Raw genomic sequence first — 26,341 nt, 5'->3', positions numbered from 1 at the left:
GCACTTTTCACAAACAAGGCCCCTAATGTCCTGTTACTTTTTAATAAAGGCATAAACCCTTGATTAAAAATTGTCTTTTTAATAAAGAGAGAACTACTAAACTATTAAATCTTATTAACTTTTTACTTATCACCTATTTTATCAAACAGGAATGAGTAAAAATATTTTTTTCTTGTTCTTAATTCTTATCCAGTACGTAACTGGAAAAGCCAGATGAATAAAGACTAGGTTTCCTAAAAAAAAAAAAAAAAAAAAAACCTTAATTTCCTAAAACGTCTGGACTCCTGAAATGTAAATGTAACAGAAACTAGGCATGTCGGCCAATGAATATTTTTATGGACAAAGGGGGTGGGGGGGGGTTCAAAAAGAATGAGAAGCACTAAATCAATCTTTCTGAACAAATCTCATTCTTATGTATTCTATGTCTGGATTTGTGTCTGTGAGGCTGAGCTTACTGGGAGGAGAGGAGTGGTCTTCTCAAGGACATGCTGTAGCTTCTCTTCCAGTTCTTCTTTCCCTGTCTGTTCCTGACACCATCCTCCTGGTCCATCATTTGCTCCAGCAGCGTCTGGTCATCAGCATTTAGAGGTGCTACGGAGATGTCCCGCACAGCTCTGAACTCACCACAGTTATTCAGATGCTCGTTTTCCAGACGGAAGAAGTTCCAAACAAAGCGCCTAAAACAGACAACAGATTATAAGGATGGGTTACTTTACCGTTTCCTGCTGAAAATTCATATATATGGATATATGTTGATGTGCTTGCCTGAAGACCTCCAGTGGTGCAAGGACAGTTGCTAAAATATCAGAAATGTTTGGGAATGAAGTCACAACCCCAAGAGAAAGTGGAATGGTCCATGCAAAGCGTAAGATCACATCTTCAATTATGGCACAGTAGTAGTAAGCCTGTTCAAAGAGAGCACACAAATCAACACAATGACAGTGTAAATGCCGTGAAGTGGACTGTTCCTTTAAAAAACATTTAAAATATAAAACGTGAAAACCAACAGTGTGTATATTCTTACTTTCTGTGGATATACAATCTCTTCTCTGAGGAGGGTGTTCTCCCCTGCATTACGGTCAAAAAGACCCCAATCCATCTTCAGGTCCCACAATAAGGTGTAGCATGAGTTAACGATCTTGCAGGCAATTAGCAGGTAAAAGAAAACCTGACCTTCTTGAAGTTCTAATGATAACAGAGAGGAAGTGACATAAGAGAACATTAGAGATAATTGAAAACACAGGACTGTAAGCTTAGCTGCATGGTGCTCCTCAAGGTGTGCGGTCCGCTTTTACTTTGTAAAAAACATCATCAACCACATTCTACCAGACAAAGAATGTCTTTTAGACTTGTTTTGAGTGGAAACAAAAAATGTCATGTTGGCTAAACAAAGAATTTCAAACAGTAACCAAAGCATCTGATGTTTAGTTAAAGAATGTAACAGCTCATGTACTTACTTTCATGCGTCTTATAGAGCGCAGAGAAGATGACCACAAAGAAGGTAGTGGAGTATTTGCCAGCATTGGCCAGGTGAGGGAAGGCACGCTTTGAGTCCCTATAACGTCTCAGGCACTGCACAAACCGGAACCAGGCAGGCAAACACTGGATTACAGCTCGTACTCCATATGAATATGAGTTACATATCCCTCCACCTGATTTGAAAGAAAAAAATAAATAAAAAACAACTTGTCATCAATAACTGCCCCATAAAAAACATTTTATATCTGCAAAGACAATAATGTGCATCTGCATACCCTCTTTAATCAACAGCTCCCCCTCAGATTTGAACCAGTTCAATTCCATGCTGTAGAAGCAGATCATGTACTCCAGGTCCATCAGAACCACAACTAGAGAGTTGAGCTGGTCCGCCAGCCAGAAATCAGCAAACCCCACTCTGTGAAATGGCGCTGTGACCACTCGAAACTATGAAAACAAAAAGGTGGACATTAAAGCAGGAGAAAAGAGGAGATGACTAACTTAATCAACGACATACAAATGAAATATTAATGTATCATAAAAGTGTGACAAATGCTCGTGTGTTATGAAATTCTCCTGGCTCTTACCAGTAATTTGAGTAGCCAGAAGCGAGATTTGTAGTAGCATGTTTTGAAAGGGTTGATAAGGAAGAAGAAGAAGAACCCATAAAGAGCTAGAGGGTTCACTTGTATAGGGATCATTGTGTACGGAGCGAAGAGGCAGGACAGAATACTAACACACCAAAGAACTCCAAGAAAACCAGCAATCTGCACAAAAACAGAGAGAAATGCATGTATAAATCTGGTTCTTTTTATTTTATATTGTTTTTAGCCTGGCAGGAAATTTGACAGGAGCTCTGCACTGCTAAATCTCTAAATGTATGAAGTAGCTGTCAAAATAAAGAGGGATCTGTGATTATTTTAAACACTCATACAGTTGTTCTTTTTTCAAAATCTTAAAAAAAAAAAAATCTGTAAATACAAAAAGTCAAATGGAATCAAGGACTAAAAAAATGAAGCAACAGTATGATATTTAACCATCTCTTGCAGTTGTGAAATTATCTTTTATGGAATTAAAAAATTTTGCTATAAGTTTGATTGCATAATTGCTGTTAATAGTGTTAATCGTCTGTTTGTTTACGTCTTCTTATTGATTTTTCTGAACATTTCTGCTATATGCACATGAACTGACAATCACCACTGATAAGCTACTACTAAATATTGTAGAAACTTAATTTTCTGTAAAGTTGCTTATTAACCACTTTTAACTTAAAAAACTCCATACAAATAATCTTTAACCAAATAAAAAAAACTTGAATTAAAATAAAAAGGAACATTCATTTTATTGTGTCCAGAACCTCAGTCACAGATTTCTAATTACCTCAAAGAGATGCTGGTGGGACAGGTTATTGCGGGGGTTGAGCTCAAATATTAAGACATGGTTAACTCCAGCCTGCCTCCATCCATACGTGTTGATGCCCAATAAAAAAAGGAACTCGATGAGCAGGAAACCACCGCGATAAATTCTCACTAGGGGCCAAACATTCTTCTCCTCTCTGCTAACAAGTTTAACCACACCTGCAGTTGAGCAAAACAAATAATTGTCAAAATAACCAAATCCTTAATAAAGATTCTGATCGCAGGGTTACATTAACGTTGTTATATATCTTTGATTTGGTAAATTAACTTTAGACACAGGTGAAATATTAGACCTTACAAAGTAACTAAAAGCTTAATTAAAATAGCAGTTTTCGAAAAGGCATACGAGAGGTTATATACCTGTGATGATGACTGTGACTGTTAAAGCAACAAAGACACCACAGTAGAGTCCTACTCTAAAAGTGGTCCATGCTGGTGCAGGCTAAGACAAAGAGCACAGGATGGTGAGATGTTCATGTCCTTTAAACAGTACAAATGAAAGGTATTTTAGTAAAAGTCACAGAGTGTCCTACTTGTGCTGCTCCCAATGGGGGCACTCGGAGCCTCTTCATGGCTTTCTGTCGGTCTCCTCCTTCCAACTCTGTGGTAACAAGGGCCTGGGGGTTTGAGAACATACTGTCAGAATAACTAACCACTGTGCTGGTTTGACCAGACAATTACAATTCAATTGTTCTTTTTTGAATTTTTTATACTTAAAGTGGTAATAGTCATTTGAGTGTATGGTACCTCGGTTTCAGAGATGAGCTGAGTGATCTTCTTACAGGTGTAAAAAGGAGCCACTTCAACATGGGCCACACGCCAATCAGCACCACGTGCTGTCTCAAAAATCTTGTCATGTTTCTTTAAAATCTTCCGAAAGCCTGTGAAGTTTAGGTTCTGACAGAGAGAAAGCATTTACACTTTAAATAAGTTTGATCTCAAAGAACAGCCAACTGGGAATGAATATAAAAAAAAAAACAGATTTTAGCTGGATCATAATCAAATGGAAATTAATAAAAAAGCAACAACCAGGGGAATAAGAAAGTTATCATGTGCACATGTCCAATCCAGCAAATGTCATGACAATTTTCAATATTCAAACCCTTTTAAAACATCTAAAGCTACATTCAGACTGGAGGTAAAAGTGGGCCAAATCAATTTCTTAAAAAAAAAAAAAAAAAAAAAACTATTTGAATATCAGAACTGAGCACTAAATGCCCCGATATACTTCAAACGAAATCGAAGAACAAACTGATATGACATAATTTCTAACAAAATCAGGCTGAAATGAAGTTCATTTTGAGTTTGTTGCGGCAGTTCGAAACAGCTCACCAAAGCAAACTTTCTGGGGGAGTTCGGTGGGTGTGTTCTGAAACTCCACCTTCTTTGACGTGTGATTTCTCCCCCCAGGTTTGTTTCTCATTCTACGGAGGTCCGAGCATAGAACAACATCTCCTGAATACACTGGAGTGCAGAATAGCTGAGCTGGCACAAATATATCTGCACCTGTATGATCGCTCGCAGAGTGACATTAAAGATTCAGAGAAAGCATTTAATTCCTAGAAAGAAATTGCAACAAAGCTTGGTGTCGACAACCCAGAGTTATGCAAAAAGCGACGTAGAGAAGCATCCGAGACAAGTTTTCTAAAGCCACGAAAAGAATGAAAGGAAACAGGTAAAGATATAAGGTAGCAAGTACCAAATACATGTGTTTCAAATAAATGTTACACCATGCTGCTGTTTTTATCAAAAGTAAATCATGACACCGCATAAAATATGAAAAGGTGTAACAATTTATCCAGTTTAATAAAATAAATGAAAACTAATAAAATAAAGTAACAAACTGACTCCAATATTTTTTTCCACATCAGGCTAAATTTTTGAGACTATGAGCCATTCACACTTCCCATAACGGACTGATTATGGAAATAGAATGGTTCTTTTGTATTGCAAACATGATACTTGACTCTGAACTGCTGCTAATCATTATTCTTTTGCCTATAATGTTCTTACCATTGGGGCCCGTCTCACACCTAGATTGCCTACACTTCTTCATTTCATCGTTGTTGTGTTTAGGGGATACGCCCGAGCGTCGCGTCACTTGTTTACATTAATCTACACCCCGCCTCCGGCAGCACAGGGGTGTTGGAAAGTTCAGAAACAATATACCGTTGCTCAGCCTTTTCAAAGTTCTTTTTGACCCCAAACGAAGAACGAAAACCAACTTTGTTTGAAGTATATTGGGGCCTTAAGGCTTGTAAACCGTAGCCTAAAAGTGTTTTGCATGCTTTCAGACCTGGTAGTTCTGCAGCAGGATGAGGCTGAGGTAGAACTCGCTGAAGGCCAGCTGCAGGTCTTTGATGTTGCGATGTTTACAGCGCTCCTGCTGTGACAGGTGGAAGACAGTGCGACGGCGGCGCAGATCCGTGGCTCGACTGCTCTCTCGCTGTGCATCCAGAGAAGACTGCAGCTCATTCTGCAGTGTGGCGAATCGCCGCTGTGCTTCAGCAAGCTTCTCTGTGTCACAAAAGAATGGAAACATCATCAGTATGTGATGCAGCTGGAAAGATGGAATGCATATTTCTGGTATAATTGTGAATGTAATTTCATGTCCAGGGCTCCGTACAAATTAACTTTATATGTGTTACCTTGTCTAACAAGCACAAACTGTGATAATATTGAATTTGATGTTCAAAAAAGACTGAAACCTGCACACAGATGAAATATTTCTCCTGCACACAGCATGACCAGTAATGTCTAAGTTGTCAACAAATCAATGACATTTACTAAATGAAAAAAGTTATATTACAAAGCTTTCTGTAACAATCTGCGTAACCAGCCCACAAAAACGCATATGACTTAATTCCAATTTATGGGATCAAACAACTCTCTCATTCGGCATGAATCCAAATGTTTCCATGGCCACAATGTAACACCTGACAGCTAACTATTTTTCTATTTTGTAAACAAAGCCTTGTCCTTTACTCAAGTCCAAATATTCATGTCAAAAACATTCATATGTGCAAAAATGTTTTGCTGTATCACTGTTGTGGTATGGTTATCAAGCTAACCCACAAAGCCCTATTTTATGTTAACTTTAAAAAAAAGAATCATAATTGATTAAGAATTTGAGTAATCTATGAGCCATTGGTTAGACAATAAACAAGTGGTCATGGGCCAAAATGAAAGTAACAGAACCGTGTGAGTGAGAGAAAGAGAAAGCAGGTGGTTATTTATTGGGATATAAAAAATAACAGCAGTCCTGGTTTAATGCCAGTCCTGGCTTTGGCTCAGGAGCTTTAATGTCTGTTTTCGCTTACAAAGTTAAATCTCTGTGTGTTGGGTAATCTGAAACTAAATACTAAAGCAGACAGAAACTGTGAGCTTCACAATAAACAAGTATAATGTTCACACTTACCTGAATAGAATGTGTTGATTTTGGCCAGCTCCTTCTCACATGTTTGGAAGAACTTCTCCTCAAACTTGGCATAGTATCTCTTGACAGTGTCTTCATCTGTGACTAAAGGATGAAGCAAGCGTGAAAAAGTTATTCAGGAAAACACACACAAACACACATTTATACTGACCAAATGATATCACACAACACACACAAACAAATGCACACACACACAAACAAAATGAGGAGACGGGAAATATACTGAACAGAAAATGAAAAGAAACTTGTAGAAAACTTTGTTCTCTCTCACAAAGGCCTGAGGTTGTGTGTATATTTGTGGGAAAGATAAAAAAGCAGTGAAGGTCTTTCTGCAGAGCAGTGCATCAGATTCATTTGTTGGAGCTTGTAAATATGACCTCTGGGTCTGAAACATCACTAGCTAAAAAGTAGCAGGTTCACACACTGCCCACAGAAAATATCAGTCTTGTTTATTTCTGTAAAGAAATTTCAAGGATTGGAGTTTGGATATCTCAAGAAAAAGTCATTACAAGAATTTTGAGAAGATTCAAATGAACATTTTTGCAAGTAAAATCTGATTAAAATAAGGGTCAAAAACAGCATGAATAAGTCCATCAAGTTTGAAAATGGAACACACTCTATTGAGGCAACTGAGGACACCTTTTGGACCAATAATCAGTTAATCTGATAATCTTGTTGCATTAATTGCACAAGGAAACAGTGGTCTCAACTGCAAAGGAATCATCGTTATTAGGTCCACACAGAATCTGCACTAGCAGAGCTCCACATAAAACTCCACAGATTTCTGCAGAATTGGAGAGACCCATATAAATGTTCTAAAATCTTTTGCATTTATGTATTTGCAGTAAAAATAGTAATACTGAGAATTATTACTACAAATTAAATAGTTTTATCAGTTCTCAACTTTAATACATGTTAAAAAGTAGTGTGATGGCAAAGCTGAATTTTCGGCAGTCATTAGTGTCACATGATCCTTCAGAAATCATTCCTATATAATGATGTGGTGTTAAGGAAATATTTCTTATTACCAATGCTCAAAACAGTTAACTATTTAATTTTTATTTTTTGGAAACTGATGCTTTTTTCAGGATTCTTTGATGAATAGAAAGTAAAACAGAACAATTTATTCAAATAAGATTTTTTTTTTCTAACAATCAGTTTAATGTGTCCTTGTTGAATAAAAGTATTAATTAAAACTTTGAACAGTAGTGTATCTTTTTAGCATTCTGCACAAGAATGACGGCCGGACAAGTTTGGAATGACATGAGGGCAAGTAAATGACGACAAAATTTTCGTTTTTGGCTGAAGTATCACTTTAAGGAATCCCTGTATAATTATTCTGCGTCACGTCTTTCCAAGATCCTTAGTCTGAGAACCAAGAGTCAAGACTAATTAAGTCAGCATGGTCTTAAATCACAATAATCATAACAGTTCACAGGTCGTGACTTCAAACATTTACAGTTAGGGGGCATGTGAAGTTTCTGTTGACTGTAAATACTTTTGACACCATAGAGACGTAACTGCATGATATTCCCCTCTGAGGAAAAAAACACAGAGCGCAATGACAGTAAGTCTGGCTGATACTGTCCAGACAGACAGACAATGAATCACTATCTCAGGACTCTCAGACTTGGGAAAATGACTCATGCCTTGAAATACCTGCATCACTTTATCCTAAGAACATTTTAAGAGCATTGCCTCCTAAATTAGGAGTTTCACATTGGCATATACAGTAGAAGCATTTAAGAGTAACTCTTAAAACAAAGAGGCCAGAGAGGAGAATACTTTTACATGAGTGTGTGGAATCCAGAATGAAAAAGGAGGAAATAGAGGGAGGTTTAATTAACGCACATTATAACTTATTATTCATATTTCATCTACCAAAGCTTAAGTAATGTGGTCTGTATGTGGTTGAAAAACATGTGTCATCTGACGAAACTAAAACAAGACTCTCAGCTGTGATCCTTGAAACACCAGACTCATAAAACAACCCACAATCCTACACTTCCACAACAAACACTGTTAGTCTATTCGGCTTTGTTCATAAATTAGCCACATGTTTAAATCTGCCAAGAATCATTAATGTGCAAGTTCTATTAGGTACATAAGAATTATAAGGAACTGCTTCCTTGATCAAAGTACTAAACCACAGCTGTCACCAACAGAGAGTTCAAAAATCCCTTATGGGTCAAAAATCTCTCTGAGTAAGCAGTTGACTTATCACATGATAAGTCACATATCAGTTACTATAAAACCCGCAAGTAAACATGTAAGAAATATTTTGGGTTATGATGGCCATTTGAGGTTCAGTGAGTTCATTATTCTTTAAAAACACTTCACAGTGAAAGGGTTAAGATGATTCTGGGTTATTCTCACGATAAACTGTTTGATCTGATCTGATCCTGTGTTAATACTGGATTACTCCAGCTCTACAGCAGGGAGTCCCTCTCTGCATTGGTTTAGGTAACCCTCCCCAGTGAGACCTTCAGCTGGGTCAATGTGTCTGGCCTGCTATGAAAGCATACAGCTCAGTTTCATATCAGCTTGGCAGGGATGAACATACACAGCTCTCTCTCTTAGCTGAAGCTCCTGAGAGAGAAAATAAACTACTTGAGAACTTGTGAACTGAAATCTTCCAGGGAATGCATGACCTTACAGAGGAACCCTCTGTGTTTATTTAAACCTAACACACAACAGTTCTTGCTGCTTTTTGTACTTTTGACCACTGATTGATCAATGTATCAGCTACCTGGTCATTTTTACATTACTGGCCAATAACAGTATCTCCTTTGCATCGGTCACTGAAAAGCTCGTATCAGCTTCTTTTGTCATTCCACGTCAGTGATTAAATTCACACAAAACTATGGCTGCAACAGCTAATCAATAAAATTGACAACAAATGTCACTATTAATTAGTTGGGTGTGTGCCCTGTGCATGTAGAATCTTTTTCAATTAAAAAAACTTTACAGTAGTAAAAAATGCATTTCTACAAAAAAAAAACAACAACAAAAAACAACAACAAAAAAAGATGCAGAGCAACAGTGCAAGGGTCCAGAAATTTTTCCAAAATACATTGATGAAACATTTTTTATATTTAGGTTTGAAACTGACCATATTGTAAGCATGGATATTTTTATAGGAACAGTAACTGTTATGGAATAAAAATGTGAAGTATAGCATACATGATATGTATACACAGCTGTTCAAAATTTGGGGGTTAGTAATACTTTTATGCAACAATAACACCTTCAACAAACTGATCAAAGGTGACACTAAAGACATTTAAAAGGTTACAAAAGATATACACATCCACAATATATTAGGGTACATTTATTTATTTTATTATTATATTATAATTTTTTATAGCTTTCAAAAATATTTTTTTTGAGGAGAACACTGAGCAGTATGCAGAATCATGATTTCTTTAATAAAGTCAGGAAAAATATTATATATATATATATATATATATATATATATATATATATATATATATATATATATATAATATATATATATAATAAAATCAACAGACCTGTCACTTTATCATTGTCAACTCTCTTTTACTCTATACCTTGTTCTAGTACTGTCTGTCTTTATTGTTGTCTTTAGTCCTCCTGACTGTCAGTATATATACGTCAGTGTAGTTTCCTGAAGGAACCGTGTTTTGCTTTTAATCCATTGCCATGCATTGTGCTAAAATGACAATACAGTTGACACTGAATTAATTGTTAGTTGCAGCTTTAGGTAAAATGCACTTAGATATTACACAGCTTTGAAAGAACTGCATACCTGGACGAAATCTCCATTAAGAAATCTGGGGACTATGATCTCATTCTTAAGACTGTGATGCACTGCCAAGTAAAGACGGTCATAATCACTCATGTAACTTTGTACGCAAACACTTAAAATTAGAGGTTTATGACTTCAAACACCTGCACCATCAGCCCTTTCCGATATCTGTCATCAAGCATCTTATTAACGAAAAACCCTCGTCACGCAGGTTCCCTTCCAAAATAATAGCTTTACTTAAACAATCCCATTAGCTACACTTATCACCACCCATAAAAACCACAAACTTTGACCGAAGATTACAGTTATTTCTGGATAATCACAACTACCATCATCCCACAGCTTAGAAAAACACTCAGTATGCAGGTTTATGGCTCTCTGGGAATTTTAGCAGTGTTGTAGGAAAAAATGTGCATTTAGACATGTGTTTGTATGTGTGTGTTTGCATGCGCTGTAACCTTTGGATGCAAATCACTGCTTATCTGAGCGCTAGAGCCGTCCTACATAAGCTTTCATCAGCCGTGGGTCGTGCTGAACCCCGGGATCTAACAGATAGCATGACATTACAACCGAGACAAAGGTTTTCCTTATCACCCACGTTTAGACATTATAATCTGACGAAGCAATTACACACTATGCTAAGGATAACTACACTTCACATGTTCACTGTGATGAGGTAACCTTACTCTGATTTTAGGTCAGGATTTGTCATTTCCAGTTACTGCCATTAAGGCAGGATGGAACAAACCAAAAAAGACACAAAGACATTTTTATTCTTTGACAAGTACTGTGGACTGTGAATGTGAAAACTGGCAGATGGTATTCCAGTATAATGGGTAAGACTGGGTATCGTCTGAATTTTATTGATTCCGATTCGGCTTATCTATTCCGATTCTTATTGATTCCTAGTTTCAAATCCAATAAGATAAAAAAATCCAACATATATATAAAAAATAAAAATCAAGTCAAACATTTAGATGTCAAACATTTATTCTGTGTCTTTTTACAAAGCATTCTGTTGGAGCTGAATAACATGAGCAAAAATCAGCAGCCTACAGAACACTGCAAAAGGAATTTTGCCTATGCTTAAAAAAAAATACTACTACAGCAAAAACACTAGATTAATATAAATTTAAAATATTAAAGTGTTACAGACAAGTAAACAGTCAGTAATAAAATAAGAACAAACAAATCAATTAGCAATAGCATAAAATAAATACAAATGAACCAAATTTCAGGCACAGAAACTAATTAAAAGTTTAAAAACAGTGCATAGATTTATTTTCTTTATAAATAAAATATAGATTATTAATTAAAGTTATTAAGGATATTCTGTCAAGATCAGTGAATGATTTTCTTTTGTTCTTTTAATAACATTAATGACAGGCAGCACGTTTATTAGGCTGCTGCCTCTTTAACACTGAACGCAAACAGCGCTAAACTGTACATGCATCTATTTACTTCTCACCTAATAAAAAAAAACCAAGACAAAAATGCCTGTGTTTATTATGATATACTTACGTAGTTTTCTGCATACTTGTCGATAAATATGAAAAGTCAGTTTTGGCCCATAACAACCTTTTCTACCAGTGGTGTAGTCGGGGCCATAGGCAAGTATATGGCGTATGCTTACTTTTTTCCCAGGCTGTTTGCGTATTACGAATTCTAAGGATCAATATTTGCGTATACCCTCGGTATACCCACTTGTTTTGTTGCTTCGCAAGTCTGTAATCTATTGTCATGTGTCTTCCCCTTTAATGATGTCCCATTCTGTTGTACGAAATTCTTGATTATTTGTAATTGGTGCATTATAACTTCTGTCATTCTACCTTTTCCTGCCCATCATCGACTGAGTCTGCTCACTGCAGCGAGAAAACTCTGCTCATTGCCGATCGCGCTCGGTGTTTTAAGCGGCACTGAACACAGTTCTTGTGCTGCAACAGCGGACACACGCCATAAGGAAATATAGTGTGTGCATGGATTTAAATGGAGATCCGTAGACTATGCAGTTACTGAAGAGAGAGAGAACAGAATGACCGGCTTTCCCAAAACTATTTTACTGATAAAGTCTTTGTGTGTTTAAGAGAGAGAACATGCTGTCCAACAATAAATGCCACGGATCCCCAAATATAATCCCTTATAGTTTTGTCTGTTAATTTAGCAGAGTATTAAACTGCTAGCAACTGTTAGGCTATCAGGAGCACCCCATTATTATCACAAGTCAGAATACTGTATGCTAAAGGACATCATTTATTGTAAAGTTACATTAATACATTTATTTAGCAGTCAGATATTTACGTGGATTTATAGTTTAGGTAGGGAAGGAGAGCAGTCAGGAACACAAAAATATGTAATGCAGTAGTGTGTTCTGTATTAGGATTTTTCAAAGGTATTGTAGCCCTACTAACTTTAATAAATAGGCACTTTAAACACAATTTTTTTCTATAGATTTGTATGAAATATAAGTTTGTTAAATCTTTGGTATTTAAGTCATTTTAAGATAAATAACAACATTCTGTGTTAACAAATTACATTGAGGTAGTTGTTTTGTAACAAGGTGGACCCAGTTCTGTTCATAACAGTAGACCTGCTGGTGAAGAAGTGACAGGTACAAGAAAAAAAAAAACACATACATATACGCAAGGGATGGACAGAGATATTGGGGAAAATGAAGAAAAGGACAATGGAAGTGAAGGTACAGTTCAAGAACCTTAAATTATTTTGCACGGCTCCAGCCTATAAGGATTTAGACCTTTGTGAAAAATAGTCAGAGGTTTCAGAATTTGTTGTGGGTGTATAGGATGGCCTGGATGAGTGTGAGATTTCCCAGCCTTAAATTGTGTCCCAGTCCGTTCAGGCCTGGTTTTAAGGGGATATGATAGTGAAAGCTATCTAGTGCGCATTTGTGCTTATGCTCCGGAGAGCGTAACAAGTGTCCATTTACATTTTTACAGCGTTCAGCAATGTAGCCAATCACATACATACCTGTTGATTTATTGAACGCAATGACCAATCAGAGGTGTTAGAGTTCGAACCCATAAACTCCAGAGTTTTTGTCCAGTGTTTAGTTCTGCAACCTTGAGAACCATCTTATTATTATGATGCAAATAAAGATTAATTGTGCAGTACAGAGAGATTCATTGACTATAACGGAACTTTGTGAGATCGCGATCAGCTAAGACGAGTGACAGGATTTTAGGGAGCTTTCTTTGCACACTTTATGTAGGCTATATGTAATTTATGTTATCCATATAGACCTATTAGTATAAAACTTGTTTTTCACGCTACATAGTAAAAATTTAAAATAAATAAAATTGGCTATATTTTTTATATGTATAAAGAGCCATCTATGCTGTGTGAGAAAAATGCCAGGAATCACATAATAAGTATTTAAGGTTAAAAAAACACATTATTTTCCACATACTGTACATTATTGTTTCTCCTCTATGCCCTGCCTTCTGAAACACATCGATTTTTACAAAGCTCATCGCTCTGAAAAGTAAACCACTTCAGGACTACACCACTGTTTTCTACAGCTGAAATACACAGAACGGTCCAAGAACGGACATAATCCAGAAACCCACAAAGGTGCTCTCTGTGCATGTGCTTGCGGTTCATGTGCGCTGCACGCAAACACGGTGCAAGTTCTTTCCATTACTGCAATTAAATCATTTTAAATCACATTAAAATGTGAACGCTGGAATCGTTAAGTAAAATCGAAATGCACATTTCTTATCGAATACCCGGTTCTTAGAAATTTGGAACCGGTTTTCGATACCCAACCCTAATAATGGTACTGAAGATCCAATGGCATGTTCTGATGTCACTGGGAGTTTTACTGTTGTTTACAGACACTTTTTTTTTTATTAAATCTCTAATCTGAAAGTTGAATCTGCTACCTATAGAGAACACCAGGCGCTAGTAAGCATTTGTATCTACAATGTAAAGTGTTACTGTAAATATACAGGTACATTCTAACAGTATTATACTGTATTTTTATAAAACAGTAACATGCCGTATTGTTTACATAATGCCTATAAATGTACAGTAGTATTCTATTTTCAGCCCACTTCATTTGTAATTCAATATCATGCTGTAGAGACACTGCATTGTGAGATATATTTTTTCTGCACTTCTTTTAAGATGTATACACTACAAATACATTTTAACTGCTCTGTTTTAGATCTACTCTTCAGGGTTTATTACTGACATGTAAGAAAAAGAAAGCAAATTATCACCACATCGAAAAACATGTTGTAGCAGAAACTACACAAGCTGCACCCAAACAGCTTTTTTTCTGAAAACGTGGGTGAGGTCAAGCATAGAAGTAGCAGAGACACTAACTATATTATATATATATATATATATATATATATATATATATATATATATATATATATATATATATCTATAATATTTTATATAAAAATATTTGAAACAAATAATAATAAATGAGGCTCAATCATCTATTTACAAACATGCGTGTTTATTTTAGCACTTCCGTCAGTTTATACGCACCCTGCAAATCACTAAAATAAATATAAAAGAAATACAGTTAAACAAGAAAGTAGCCTAAATAAGAAAGTTAAATACACCCTGTCTACCGGATGCGAGCGGCACGACACAACAAAATACTGTAGAACTCATTATAATCAGTGATGCGGCACAATACGACATGACAAATCCTGACAGTAAACTGCCTTGTTCTATTTATGAGGTACCGACACAGAGTTCAAATGTCTTGTGTAGACACGATTCACTGTTCCGCAGCCAAGCAAGCAGAAGCATTAACTCCTCGTCGGCATGCCCTCTCTTTGAAATAGGAATCGTTGCCACATTTCTTGTTAACATCTTTCATTTATAGCGGTCTTGTTTGTATTTGGAAAGTTTGGAGAAAGCCTCACCAAACCTGACCAGACAGGCATTTGTGATCGCGGGGACTTGAAGACACTTGTACAAACGCGTATGGGTGACATGAATGGAGATGGCTCCAGATCAGTGATGTAGTATTTGGTTTCCCAACAAGGTCCATCGCCCAACACAAAATTAATTTACTGAATGCATTAACTGTATTTTCCTGCGCTCAAATCTGCCAATTAGGGCTGTGCAAAAAATCGAATACGATTTTCATGCACATCTCTTCAGTAAAGACGCTCCTGTGATTAGTAGTATATCTCCAGCACGTGCGTTAAGATCAGGGTTGCCAGGTTTTCACAACAAATCCTGCCCAGTTGCTTCTCAAAACTAGTCCAAAACTAGCCCAGTCGCGTTTCCAAGAGGTTCCCCGATAAAAATTGCATCCCGGGGTTAAAATATACGTTTTTGGCAGGGTTGCCCTGGTAATATTCGCATTTTAGGGGCTAAATATCACGTTATTGGTATTGGGGTCGCTTCAACCCGCGGACATGAAAAACAACCGCAGACTTGGCAACACTGGTTCAGGTGGAGCAGCATTTACTACACAGAGCCGTAGTCCACCGACAAGCTACACAAAATCGCTTTCAAAATCGACAAAGAATCGCCTGCGATTTTAAAATCGATTTTGTGTAGATTGTCAGTGAATTACGGCTCTGTGTAGTAAATGCCAACCAGTGTTGCCAAGTCTGCGGTTGTTTTTCATGTCTGCGGGTTGAAGCGACCCCAGTACCAATAACGTGATATTTAGCCCCTAAAATGTGAATATTACCAGGGCAACCCTGACAAAAAACTTATATTTTAACCCCGGGATGCAATTTTTATCGGGGAACCTCCTGGAAACGCGATTGGGCTAGTTTTGGACTAGTTTTGAGAAGCAACTGGGCAGGATTTGTTGTGAAAACCTGACAACCCTGATCTTAACGCACGTGCTGGAGATATACTACTAATCACAGGAGCGTCTTTACTGAAGAGATGCGCATGAAAATCGTATTCGATTTTTTGCACAGCCCTACTGCCAATCTAAAAGAAACGCTGTGTATGGCGTTTGAGGTAATTTGTGAATTTCCATAGACTTATGATCTAAATAAAATAATTTTCACTATTACTGTTATTACACTTGTATAAAAACTTTGTATTATGCTTGTTATAAAGTGCCGGACGTCACGTGCACTACCGCTGGTGGCAGTAGACAACTGTGGTGGCAACTGACCACTGCGGTGACACGGCTGTCACGGTGACCGTCACAGCCTTAGGTGGGTTTTTTTGTACAAATACCAGAGAATTGCAAGCAAAGCTATTTCAGAAATTAATGGCTGATGGATTGTAAATTTCATACACATGAAAAAAAAGCAGCTTGAAGGAACTTGAACTGACAACAATGAGGCTTTACAATGAAGTTTATGTGAGTATGGACAATGGTCAACAATGTGTTACATCATTTATTCAGGGTCATTTTTAAATATAACTGTTGGTAATATAAACATACCACATATTTTTAAATATACTACTTATATAAATCAATATTAACCTGTATTATTAAATACTGTAAAATATTTCTTTCATTGTAAGTGCATGATTCCTAATGTATTAACTAATGTTACTGCTGAACCTTATTGTAAAATGTTTCCTGTGTTAATCAGAGATGCAAATGCAAACTCATCTCTGTGCTCTGTTGTGATCTGATGTGACCTATGTCAAATATATTGCAAAACCTGAGGTGAAATGTTGCCCTTCCTCTTTTACCGAGTACACCCTGTTGAAAGAGTTTTCGATAAAATCAACTAATTCTAACAAACAAATAAATAAATATGAAGAGTTTTTGCAAAAACATAAATCAGTTTTTAAAATTTTTCAAAAATCATGTTTTTTATTATGTTATGTTTTTATTGTTTTTTGTGTTAGTTTGCTAGTATTTATTAGTTATTTTTTACCTAATCAAAATAACCCAACTGCAGTTTGATTGACATTAACTGGAATGCACAATGAAAAAACACGATTTCTGAAAATCGTTAAAAACTGAGCAATCTGTTTTTGCAATTGAACTCTATATATACGTAAGATATCAGGGATCTAGACCACTTATCTATATGACTGGACTGCTCATTGCATTCTAAACTGCCATTCTACGGTGAAGCCACCGGAAGTGTTCGAGCCGCTATCATACTATTCCTTACCGGCAGAGAGCATCATTGACTGACAGCCAAAACACTGACCTTAAATCACCTAATTTGAACTGTATCAGTCACAAAGGATTAATTTTTATATTATGTGTAAGCAACTTAATTGTTACTTTAGATGTTATCTGCAATGTTTATGGCCTTTTGGGGCAGGATAAGAGATATATTGAAATTGTTAAGGTGGGTGTGTCTGCTGCACACTTGCTGACACAGGTAACTGATCCAACACAAAATATAGTTCTTTATGTACATAATTATGCAGAAAATATTAAACATAAACATGTCTATGATATTAGTATCAGAAACTGATTGGGATATACAATAAATATTACAATATAAGACTATTAATATTGCTGGAAATCTGTTAATATTGTTTGAAAATCAAGATTCATGTCTTTAAGTCCATACCATACGTAGAGTGATTTCTTTAAATAACTTATGATGCGTGTATTGTTTTATGTCCTGATGGAGCAACATCTATTTTTAGACTCTTCAAGATGGCACAAATTCTGTGGCGTTTTACTAGCAATATCATTTCCATAGAATAAAAATTTTATGCATAGGCTATATGTTGAATTAATTATTAATTTAACTAACATTTAAATCATTACCTATTTCAAAATGACTGTTGTTATCAAAATCATTAAAACATTTGCAGTTAGCGTACTGTATGAATAAAAACAAAATAATTACATAATCAGCGAATGTACGAAGCGAATTAAAGTATACAAAGCATAAATCTTTATTCAGATTTCACCTGCACTGAAAGCGCCTCTCAGTCTCTTTACACGATCAGTGAAATCTGACTCTTGCTGCAGCTCTGCAGCATGCGCTGTGTGGAGCAGAGCAAACACTTTGGAGCAGAGGAGACCATGTGACAACATCAAATTTGAACTCACACATTCTCAAAAAATTTTTGCATATGCAACTACTTTGGTCACAGTCTACAGCCCTGGAGAATAGGTATATGATATTTCTAAGATCTTCTATGATCAAACTAGGGCTGTGCAACAGCGATCGAGTATTCAAGTACTCAGCCGCAACAGCAACGATCGATCATGAAAACGATGATCATGGAAAAAAAAAATTCTGATTGTTATAGCAGCACTTTGGGTGGCACCCTGAGCTCTGATTGTTTAGCTTGCCACAGCAAACGGTCCAAAGTACAGACGAGAGAAGAAAGAGAAACATGGCTTTGAAGTCACATACTGATGTATGAGTTAGCTAAATACATATCTAAATATTTTAATATAGGATGCATTGGGATAGTAACATTTATTAACATGCTGAATGCCCTGCATATTACCGGTGTTTAGTTTCATATTCAAATGCAATGCATGATAGATTGAGTTATTTGAGACGGTCATCGTGCTTTTTGATGTTTCTTTTTAAAAAATACTGATGTTTTAATAATGCAGCAGTGCTTTTTTCATCATATTTGTTCAACAGTAGGCATACTTCAAATTGTTTTGTACTTAATGGCTTTGAAAACGTGCAGGCTATTTCAGAAATCACTTGATAATGTAGATGAAAATATAGCACAAATCTGCCATAAACATAGCATTACAATGAGAACTTTATAGAAATCTATAGTAAATTCTGTCCTTGTCTGTGTTTCAGCACGCTGTTATTAAAGCGCATCATGGCTGGAGCTCTCTCTCTCTCTCGCTATAGTGCGTAACAAGTTCACTGGCATTCCATAAACATAGCATTATAATGAGGACTTCTTGAGAAATCTATAGTAAATTGTCTTCTTTACTTGCCCGTGTTTCAGCGCATCATGAAAGCACATCATGGTGGGAGCACTCTCTCGCGCTATAGCGCGTAACTTAAAGTTCACTGCATTTCATAAACATAGGATTATAATGAGAAATTTATAGAATGTGAAATATATAGTAAATTCTGTATGCTTTCCTTGTCTGTGTTTCAGCGTGCTGCCATGAAAGCGCATTACGGAGCTCTCTCTCTCACTCTCTCACTATAGTGCGTAACTTAAAAGTTCACTGACATTTGCATCGTTTTGTGCAGATAAAAGTTGTGATGTTACGTCTATATGTATTTTATGTATTTAAGTTATCTGATTAATATCATAGGATGTGTCAGAACAGGTTTCGGTTTATTGGCATAAAGTCACACAGCTTCAACCCAGGCAGCTATTCCTTTTTAGATGCTCCTTTTTTAATAACATTGCTGCATCATAATCTAACAGTGTTCTAATCATGTGTTTATGTTTTCATAGAAAGGTTTTCATTAGGGATGCACGATATTATTGGACCATTATCTGAATCAGCAGATAATGGCTTTAAATGTAAATATCAGCATCAGCCTGATATGAAAAATGATGCCGATAAGAGGAATACGTTAACTCACATCTGCTCAGGGTGTGCTAGCGATTAGACAACATCAGCAGTGTGGCTCATTCTTGAAGCAAAAGTTTGTCTGAATGGTAATTAGATTCACTGTTTTGGATCGCTGCATTTAAACTGAGAATTCATGTACAGAATGATGCTCTGTGTATGATAGAGTAAACAGTATTAGTATGTGTAGCGGCAGCCTCCCCAGGGTCCTAATGCCCATTGGTTTAGGCCTTTTTTATCTTTATATACACTGATTTATTCATTAAAGTGTAATATGTTATATGAAAAATAATTTGCTTATAATTTCCACATAGAAGAGACTTGGTGTTGTTTCCAAACAAAAGCATATATATTGGTATCGGTATTGGCTATCAGCCAAAATGAGTTGAAAAATATCGGCATATCGGATATCGGCAAAAATCCTATATCGTGCATCCCTAGTTTTTGTGTCATATCTTTATTTTTAACATTCATTTTCATAACAGTCTTCAGATATTTTCATTATCTCCATTACAGACATGCCCAGCCCCCGAGTACTCAAGTGCTCATTTTTGCAACCTAACGATGATCAAAATGAGAAATTTTCCAAAATGCCCATCCCTAGAGAAAACAAAGGGTTTTAACTACTTTGACAACAAAACCCCAAATTTTCCACTTTAAATTACTTGATTTATTTAAAACGAACAGTAAACTGGTATTTATACTGTATTTTTATGGGCTGATTTTCAGAGTATGTTTGCATGTATTTATGTATTTCATGTATTTACCTTCGACTGATGGGGCCTGATCCTGGGCCGAGTACAACATTTCCTTAAAAGCCTGTGGAGAAGAAAAGAACATGAAACACCATTTCCAGAGGTCAGACAATTGGCTTTCATATTACACAGCAGCATGTGACTGGCACTGTGCCTGTTCTATCTGACAAGGGAAGCCCTGCCAGGATGCAGATGTACTGAGACAGAAAGACATGAGTTCTTGACTACAGAACAGGAAGTACTAAAACTAAAAGAAACATAGCGGAAATGACTGTTTTAACTTTGTCCAAATCTAGAATTGGATATCCCCTCTATAAGAGGTGTCTTTGAATAAAAAAAAAAACGAGGACAAAGCATAGGTTACAATAGATACAAGCATAGGAGACTTTGCAGCATTTCCATAGGGATGCACCATTCGACTGGCCAATATTAATTTTAAACCTGTGACTGATGCTTTAAATTATAACACAATTGCACATACATGTGCACTCCAACTCTAGTAAATGCTAGGGATGCACCGATAGGAATTTTTTTGGCCGATACATTACCGATTTTACCGATACCGATATTGGTCAATTGCATAAAGCAGGGGTTGAAAATGAAAAAAAAAAACCTTTGAAAACGGTATTATTACCGTTCTGAAACAGGTTTGAGTAGAAAAAATACTGCTTAATAAAGTTATTTTTAAAACTTTTTCTTTGCCTATAATAATAATAATAATAATAATAATAATGAAGTACAGCTTTTTTCTTTATTAAAAAAGAAAAAACCACGAGGGTCTTGATCTGGTAGCCTATCTTGCGCTTAGTCATAGCCAATACAGCATCATCTTTTCTAGATTTTGACCAAATGTATTAAACAAAAGAAAATACTGTTAATGTTTTAAATACATTAAAGTAGGCCTACTTTTTTCAAGATATTTAAAAATGTTTGCAGCATGGATAAAAAAAAAAAACATTACTCCTATAAGCATTTCGAGAGGAAAAAACAGCCAAAATTAGTAGGCTGTACGTCACATTTTATTATTAATATATTATCATTATCATTCAGAAATAATGTAGGCTCTAACACAGTGGTAAATAAAGCAAAATATTTACAAACATTACAAACACAATTAGGTTATTTTTAGTTCCCTTCTCTCCACAACAAATCCTCTAAAGTTGTAAGCCAAAACAAATTAATTTAAAACCGAAACTGAAGCCTACCTCTCTCATTCTGCACGAATCCAAATGTTTCCATATTCACAATGTATCTGGATGCTAAAATATTATTTATTATGTAAACTATAGGCTTTGTTCTTCACTTCCATTTTTTCAGCACAATTTTTCTTTCGTTTCATTAATCTGTTAATGATTTAAGTGAAATATATTTCATATATAGGCCTATATAGTTTTATTAAATTTTTTCTGTTCACAGAAACGCTGCAGGTGTGTGATGTGAACTTGTGTGAATCCGTGTTCTACACTTTTCACTTAAATGTAGGCCTAATGCTTAATTGGCGGTTCATGACATATCCTCAGATAAACTAACTCCGGGGCATTGCCATTGACACTTAATGTTACCTATGATGAATTTACAGCTGAGCGCGGGCGTTTCACTGGTTGGATGCACCAGCGTCACATTAGCACAGGCCGTACTATGCTGTCTGACAAACTATATTTTGTACAGATTTTATTGTGTTTTGGGAAGTATTTAATTATTTTGCCCAGAGAAAAACATTGGATTATGGGACAGAAATGCAACTCATTGTCTCCAAGCAGTTAATTAACCATTAACCATACTTAATAAACCATCTTTATCGGCCATTTTCATGCAATTTCCGATATGCCGATGGCTTTAAAATAATCAAAAATCGGCCAATAAATATCGGCGGCCGATACATCAGTTCATCCCTACTAAATGCATTACATACATAACATATATATATATATATTAAATGTGTGTGAACTGTAATGTGCACATTTTCAAGAATAATAACTGCACAGATAGAGGCTGAGAAAATAAAAGAAACTGAAAAATCATTTTAAAAACATAATTGATGATTATTTCCCTTGATATTGTAATTACTATTATTAATGTTGGTTAACAGAATTAAAATAGATAGATTTAATTAGATTTACATAATTAGAAATATAATTCTAATTTAAAAAAAAACTGAGCGTAAAAAATTTGGGAAATGTCATGTCATATTCTTCACGTAGCTACAAATCCAACACAAACTGAGAACGATTTGTGAATACATTTATTGCCATTTTATGCGTCAATAAATCAAGACAGTGACGTTGCCATTGTTATCACTGTTAACTGTCGCAATTTTAGGAGTGACTCATGGTGTTATATGGAACTATAATTTATGGGATTCACAACTGCATTTAGATGTGGTTTTCACTCAGAAAACGTTGCAGTGTCTATGTGGATGCTGGGCTCTTTCCAGCATCCAAAATATAATATTCAGAATAGATGACAAGCAGAAAGTGACCAAAGTGAGAAAAGAATGAGCTCAGTGATGTCTGTTTTATCACGAAAACTCCAATTATAATAATTGTAGCCTTCTACACTACATGATGAATCCCTTGTTTACATTGTATCTCTGTTTTTTGTTATCACTCAAGGTCTTTGGCAGTGATAACAAAACTACTCATAACAGTTTTCTACATATGTATAAATAGTCATATTTCACAAAATGTAAATTTTTGTAATATACAGCTTTATAGAGCCATGTTTTGTATTTTTTTTTTTTACATATAGCTTTTAAAAGTAGCATCGGGCTGAGCTCAGTCATTGCGGTGTCAGCATCAAATTTCCTGATTGGTGCACCACTAGTAATTATGACAATCGTCTAGCCACATCTTAGCACAAAAGTGCATAATCACTAGAAAACGTATAAGGCTATTTTAAAAAGCATGTTAACTTACTATGACAAAAATTAGCTTTATTCGGTAGTATGCTTTGCATTAATATTTATATTTAATTTAAAATGAAAAACTGCAATGATATTGTGGAAAGAGGGGTATTTTACTCGCTTTTATGCATCACACTAGGTGAAAGGTCATACACATCCAGTGAAGAAGCAGTGAGGAGTGAGAGAGGCAGGAACTTTGACTGTGGAACTCAAATCAATAACAACCCATCAATATTTTGCTTGCCCTCTATCAGTTATCATGCCTCACTGTTACATCATAGAGAAAGACAACACAAAAATCACCTGACCTCCAAATTAAACAGAGCCAATAAAATAAAGAATAAGAAAATTAGACAAGCTGGGCTAAATTAAACTCATAGTCATAGACAGTTCATTGTATTATAACTGCACTGAGTATTTTTTTTTTAATGTTGTTTGAATAAAAAGTAAATGATAAAAGAGATGAAATGTGAACAATTTTAAGTGCAGAAACACACTGAAATTCCATGTTCAGCACAGTATTTGACACTGACCTCAGCATGAACCTTAACGCTACTCCTGAACTACAGCATTGTAATCAGAGCATGTGAGAAATGTCAGAGTATTCTCTCACTCCAAGATCACTCTGAAAGGGCGCCAGATTAAAAGCATTTTATTGTTAAATGCTATTAGATGTCAGTGTAAAATATCATCACAAAGAAAAAACAAAACAAACACATCTCATGTAACAAATATTTTCATTCCTTTCACGAAGACAAATCTAAAGATGGGCAATACACTCTTTATCCTCTTCCAGAAGATGGAAGATCATGATATAAAAAATAAATATCTATTTTTATTTTTAAGTTAGTTAAGTGCATCATCTGGGTATTTAAAGTGTATCCTTGTGCCTTCTGTGTTCTATTTTTAGGACAGGTGTTAAAAATGACAGTGTGAATGCTAAGCGTATCAGGACTAAATGTACGATTTAATTTTTTGTCCGGACCAAAAGAACCGAACTAAACACATCCTAAGTGAAGAAAAGAAAATGAAATACCTAGAGTGGAGCTGGAAAAAAACTACTACAGAATGCTTTGACTGGTCAAATATCGCAACAAGTGATGACAATTTCACAAGCAAATACAGTTCTGCAGTACAGTACAACACAGATTCTGAAGAAGCCTGTTGCAAAAACAGAATCACGTAAGAAAACATGAGCTCAGAGGGAACGTTGCCTTGACAGCTGCATCAAGGATGTTTACTTGTTCTAGCAGCAGGCCTGCACAGTTCTACACCCCGGCCAGCAAACACCACATTCCCATGACTAAGAAAAAGGTCTTAGACTCTGAGTCAGCCTTGCCTTTAGTCTTGACTTCAGCATGCTTTTTTTGAGACAGTGAAACATTTTTCTTCTCTTTCCGAGCGTCAGGGATCATGTGATAGCTCACTCAGAACACAAAAATCAGCAGAAACGCTCATATCTCTAAATAAGCTGACATCAGCTTTGTCAAGACTGTGTGACACAAAAGAAAGGTCGAGGAACATAACAAATCAACACATTCATAGTGCCCAGTCACAGCGGGCAAAAATAAATGTGCTACCAAAGAGAGTGGGAAAAAATTATCTTCGAGATCAGAACGGATCTCTCCTCAAGGCAGGTGAGGGGGAATAATAAAGCCGAAGTGTGACATACATCATTTATATTTGATTCAGCAATCCCTTACAAACACAATCCGCTGTGTACTACTCTCAAAAAGAGATGATGACTAATTAATTAGCAAATGTCCAAGGAGAAGGCAATAATCTCATTATGTGTAGGCCATTAAACCCTCTAGGAGCTGCAGTACACTAAAGCCCTGTCAACTCTAACCCAGTCCAGTGTAAAGACAAAGAAAACTGCCTCGTATGCGCTCATGTGAAATAATACAATTATGTAGTCTGCTAAGCACTGCATTTTGAAGCTCTGTATCCCCATCATATATGTTTGTTTTGAAGGAATGACCCCTACAGACCTGAAAAACAATGCAGAAAACAACTGCATGGCAATGTGGGGACAAAAATAATAACAATTTTATCGCACTGCCACTCCTAAATGTTCTATGTGAGCAATAAGTAACTTAGAGATGAAAAAAGGAGTGTGCTTGATTTTGGTCATTGTTATAAGCCTGATAAACTTGTTCAACTTGTATTCGCGATATGAAGCAGAATTTAATATCCAAACTGACTGTTTAGAGATTTCTGTTCTCTAAACTGCATCCTGGAATTTAGGGGGGAAACAGGTACTGTCGTCTGAGTTACATTATGTTGAATTTGACATTTTAATTTAGTCTTATGTTTATAGCACGAAACATCTGGACTGATTCACCTGCATCCCTGATGTTCATAACGTTACATTAGACTCTTTACATTAGAGCTTTAAAGCTATCAGCTGTTAGCTTTCAGTTACAGACTAACTCTGAACAGATATAACAGACATTTTAAATCACACAAATACAGATAACAAATGTCTTTCGTTTATAGGTTACAGTATAACGACAGATGACGTTTTAGACAGGTTTTGTGAGCTGAAGCGAAGCTGTCTGAGGTAAAATAGCTCAAGGTTGCTTTTCTTCGGCTCTTACCTCATATTGAATGTATTGTTTCCTCCACTCCGGGGTGATGTGGGCAGACAGGTGCTCGGTAAATTTCATTTTTATGAATATTTCGGGGTGCTTTTTGTCTGAGGAGTGTCTCGCGCTGCTGGAAAATTACCAGTGAATCATCGCGAGCTGAAAATCAGCCTCAGATTAACGGCTGTTATTCGCTGCTCCGCGACACACCGTTTCAGCGGAAATATTGCGATATTTTCAAACAGCTGTCCCCGGTGTTCCTCATTATCCCGTCAGGTGTTTTTTCAAGTGCTGCGGGACGCTGGCATCGGTAGTTTAGAGGGCTGAAGGAGCTCTTGACAGAGGTTTTCTCTGCCCGACATCTAAGGATGAGGCTCCAACGGCCGCCATCATTGTCGGAGAACGACGTCACGGGCACGTCACCACAGAGGATGTTTTCCGGCTCGCGGTGTGACCGCTCGTGCCTCTTAAAATAATTACTGTGAATTATAGACATGTGAAGTCAAGGGCAGGTTATTCTTAACC

At 36.2% G+C, this 26,341-nt stretch overlaps 1 protein-coding gene across 1 annotated transcript in view; it reads right to left on the bottom strand.

The window, feature by feature from the left end:
- xpr1b (xenotropic and polytropic retrovirus receptor 1b) overlaps positions 1–26,305 on the bottom strand; it is a 28,428-nt gene extending 2,123 nt beyond the window's left edge. Inside the window, exons 1-14 of the mRNA XM_042717893.1 lie at positions 25,829–26,305; positions 20,339–20,390; positions 6,313–6,414; positions 5,191–5,411; positions 3,642–3,791; positions 3,428–3,511; positions 3,255–3,336; positions 2,857–3,053; positions 2,064–2,243; positions 1,755–1,923; positions 1,458–1,652; positions 1,025–1,185; positions 766–905; positions 456–677 (exon numbers count right to left, since the gene is read on the bottom strand). Coding sequence (XP_042573827.1) covers positions 456–677; positions 766–905; positions 1,025–1,185; positions 1,458–1,652; positions 1,755–1,923; positions 2,064–2,243; positions 2,857–3,053; positions 3,255–3,336; positions 3,428–3,511; positions 3,642–3,791; positions 5,191–5,411; positions 6,313–6,414; positions 20,339–20,390; positions 25,829–25,897 — 2,024 coding nt within the window. The 5' untranslated portion in view covers positions 25,898–26,305. The remainder of the gene's footprint in view (positions 1–455; positions 678–765; positions 906–1,024; positions 1,186–1,457; positions 1,653–1,754; positions 1,924–2,063; positions 2,244–2,856; positions 3,054–3,254; positions 3,337–3,427; positions 3,512–3,641; positions 3,792–5,190; positions 5,412–6,312; positions 6,415–20,338; positions 20,391–25,828) is intronic.
- Positions 26,306–26,341: the final 36 nt, after the last annotated feature.

The sequence above is a fragment of the Cyprinus carpio genome, chromosome B2, assembly GCF_018340385.1.
Source record: "Cyprinus carpio isolate SPL01 chromosome B2, ASM1834038v1, whole genome shotgun sequence".
Lineage (NCBI taxonomy): Eukaryota > Metazoa > Chordata > Actinopteri > Cypriniformes > Cyprinidae > Cyprinus > Cyprinus carpio.
Note: the sequence above shows the minus strand (reverse complement) of the source record. Positions and strands in the feature narration are given on the sequence as shown.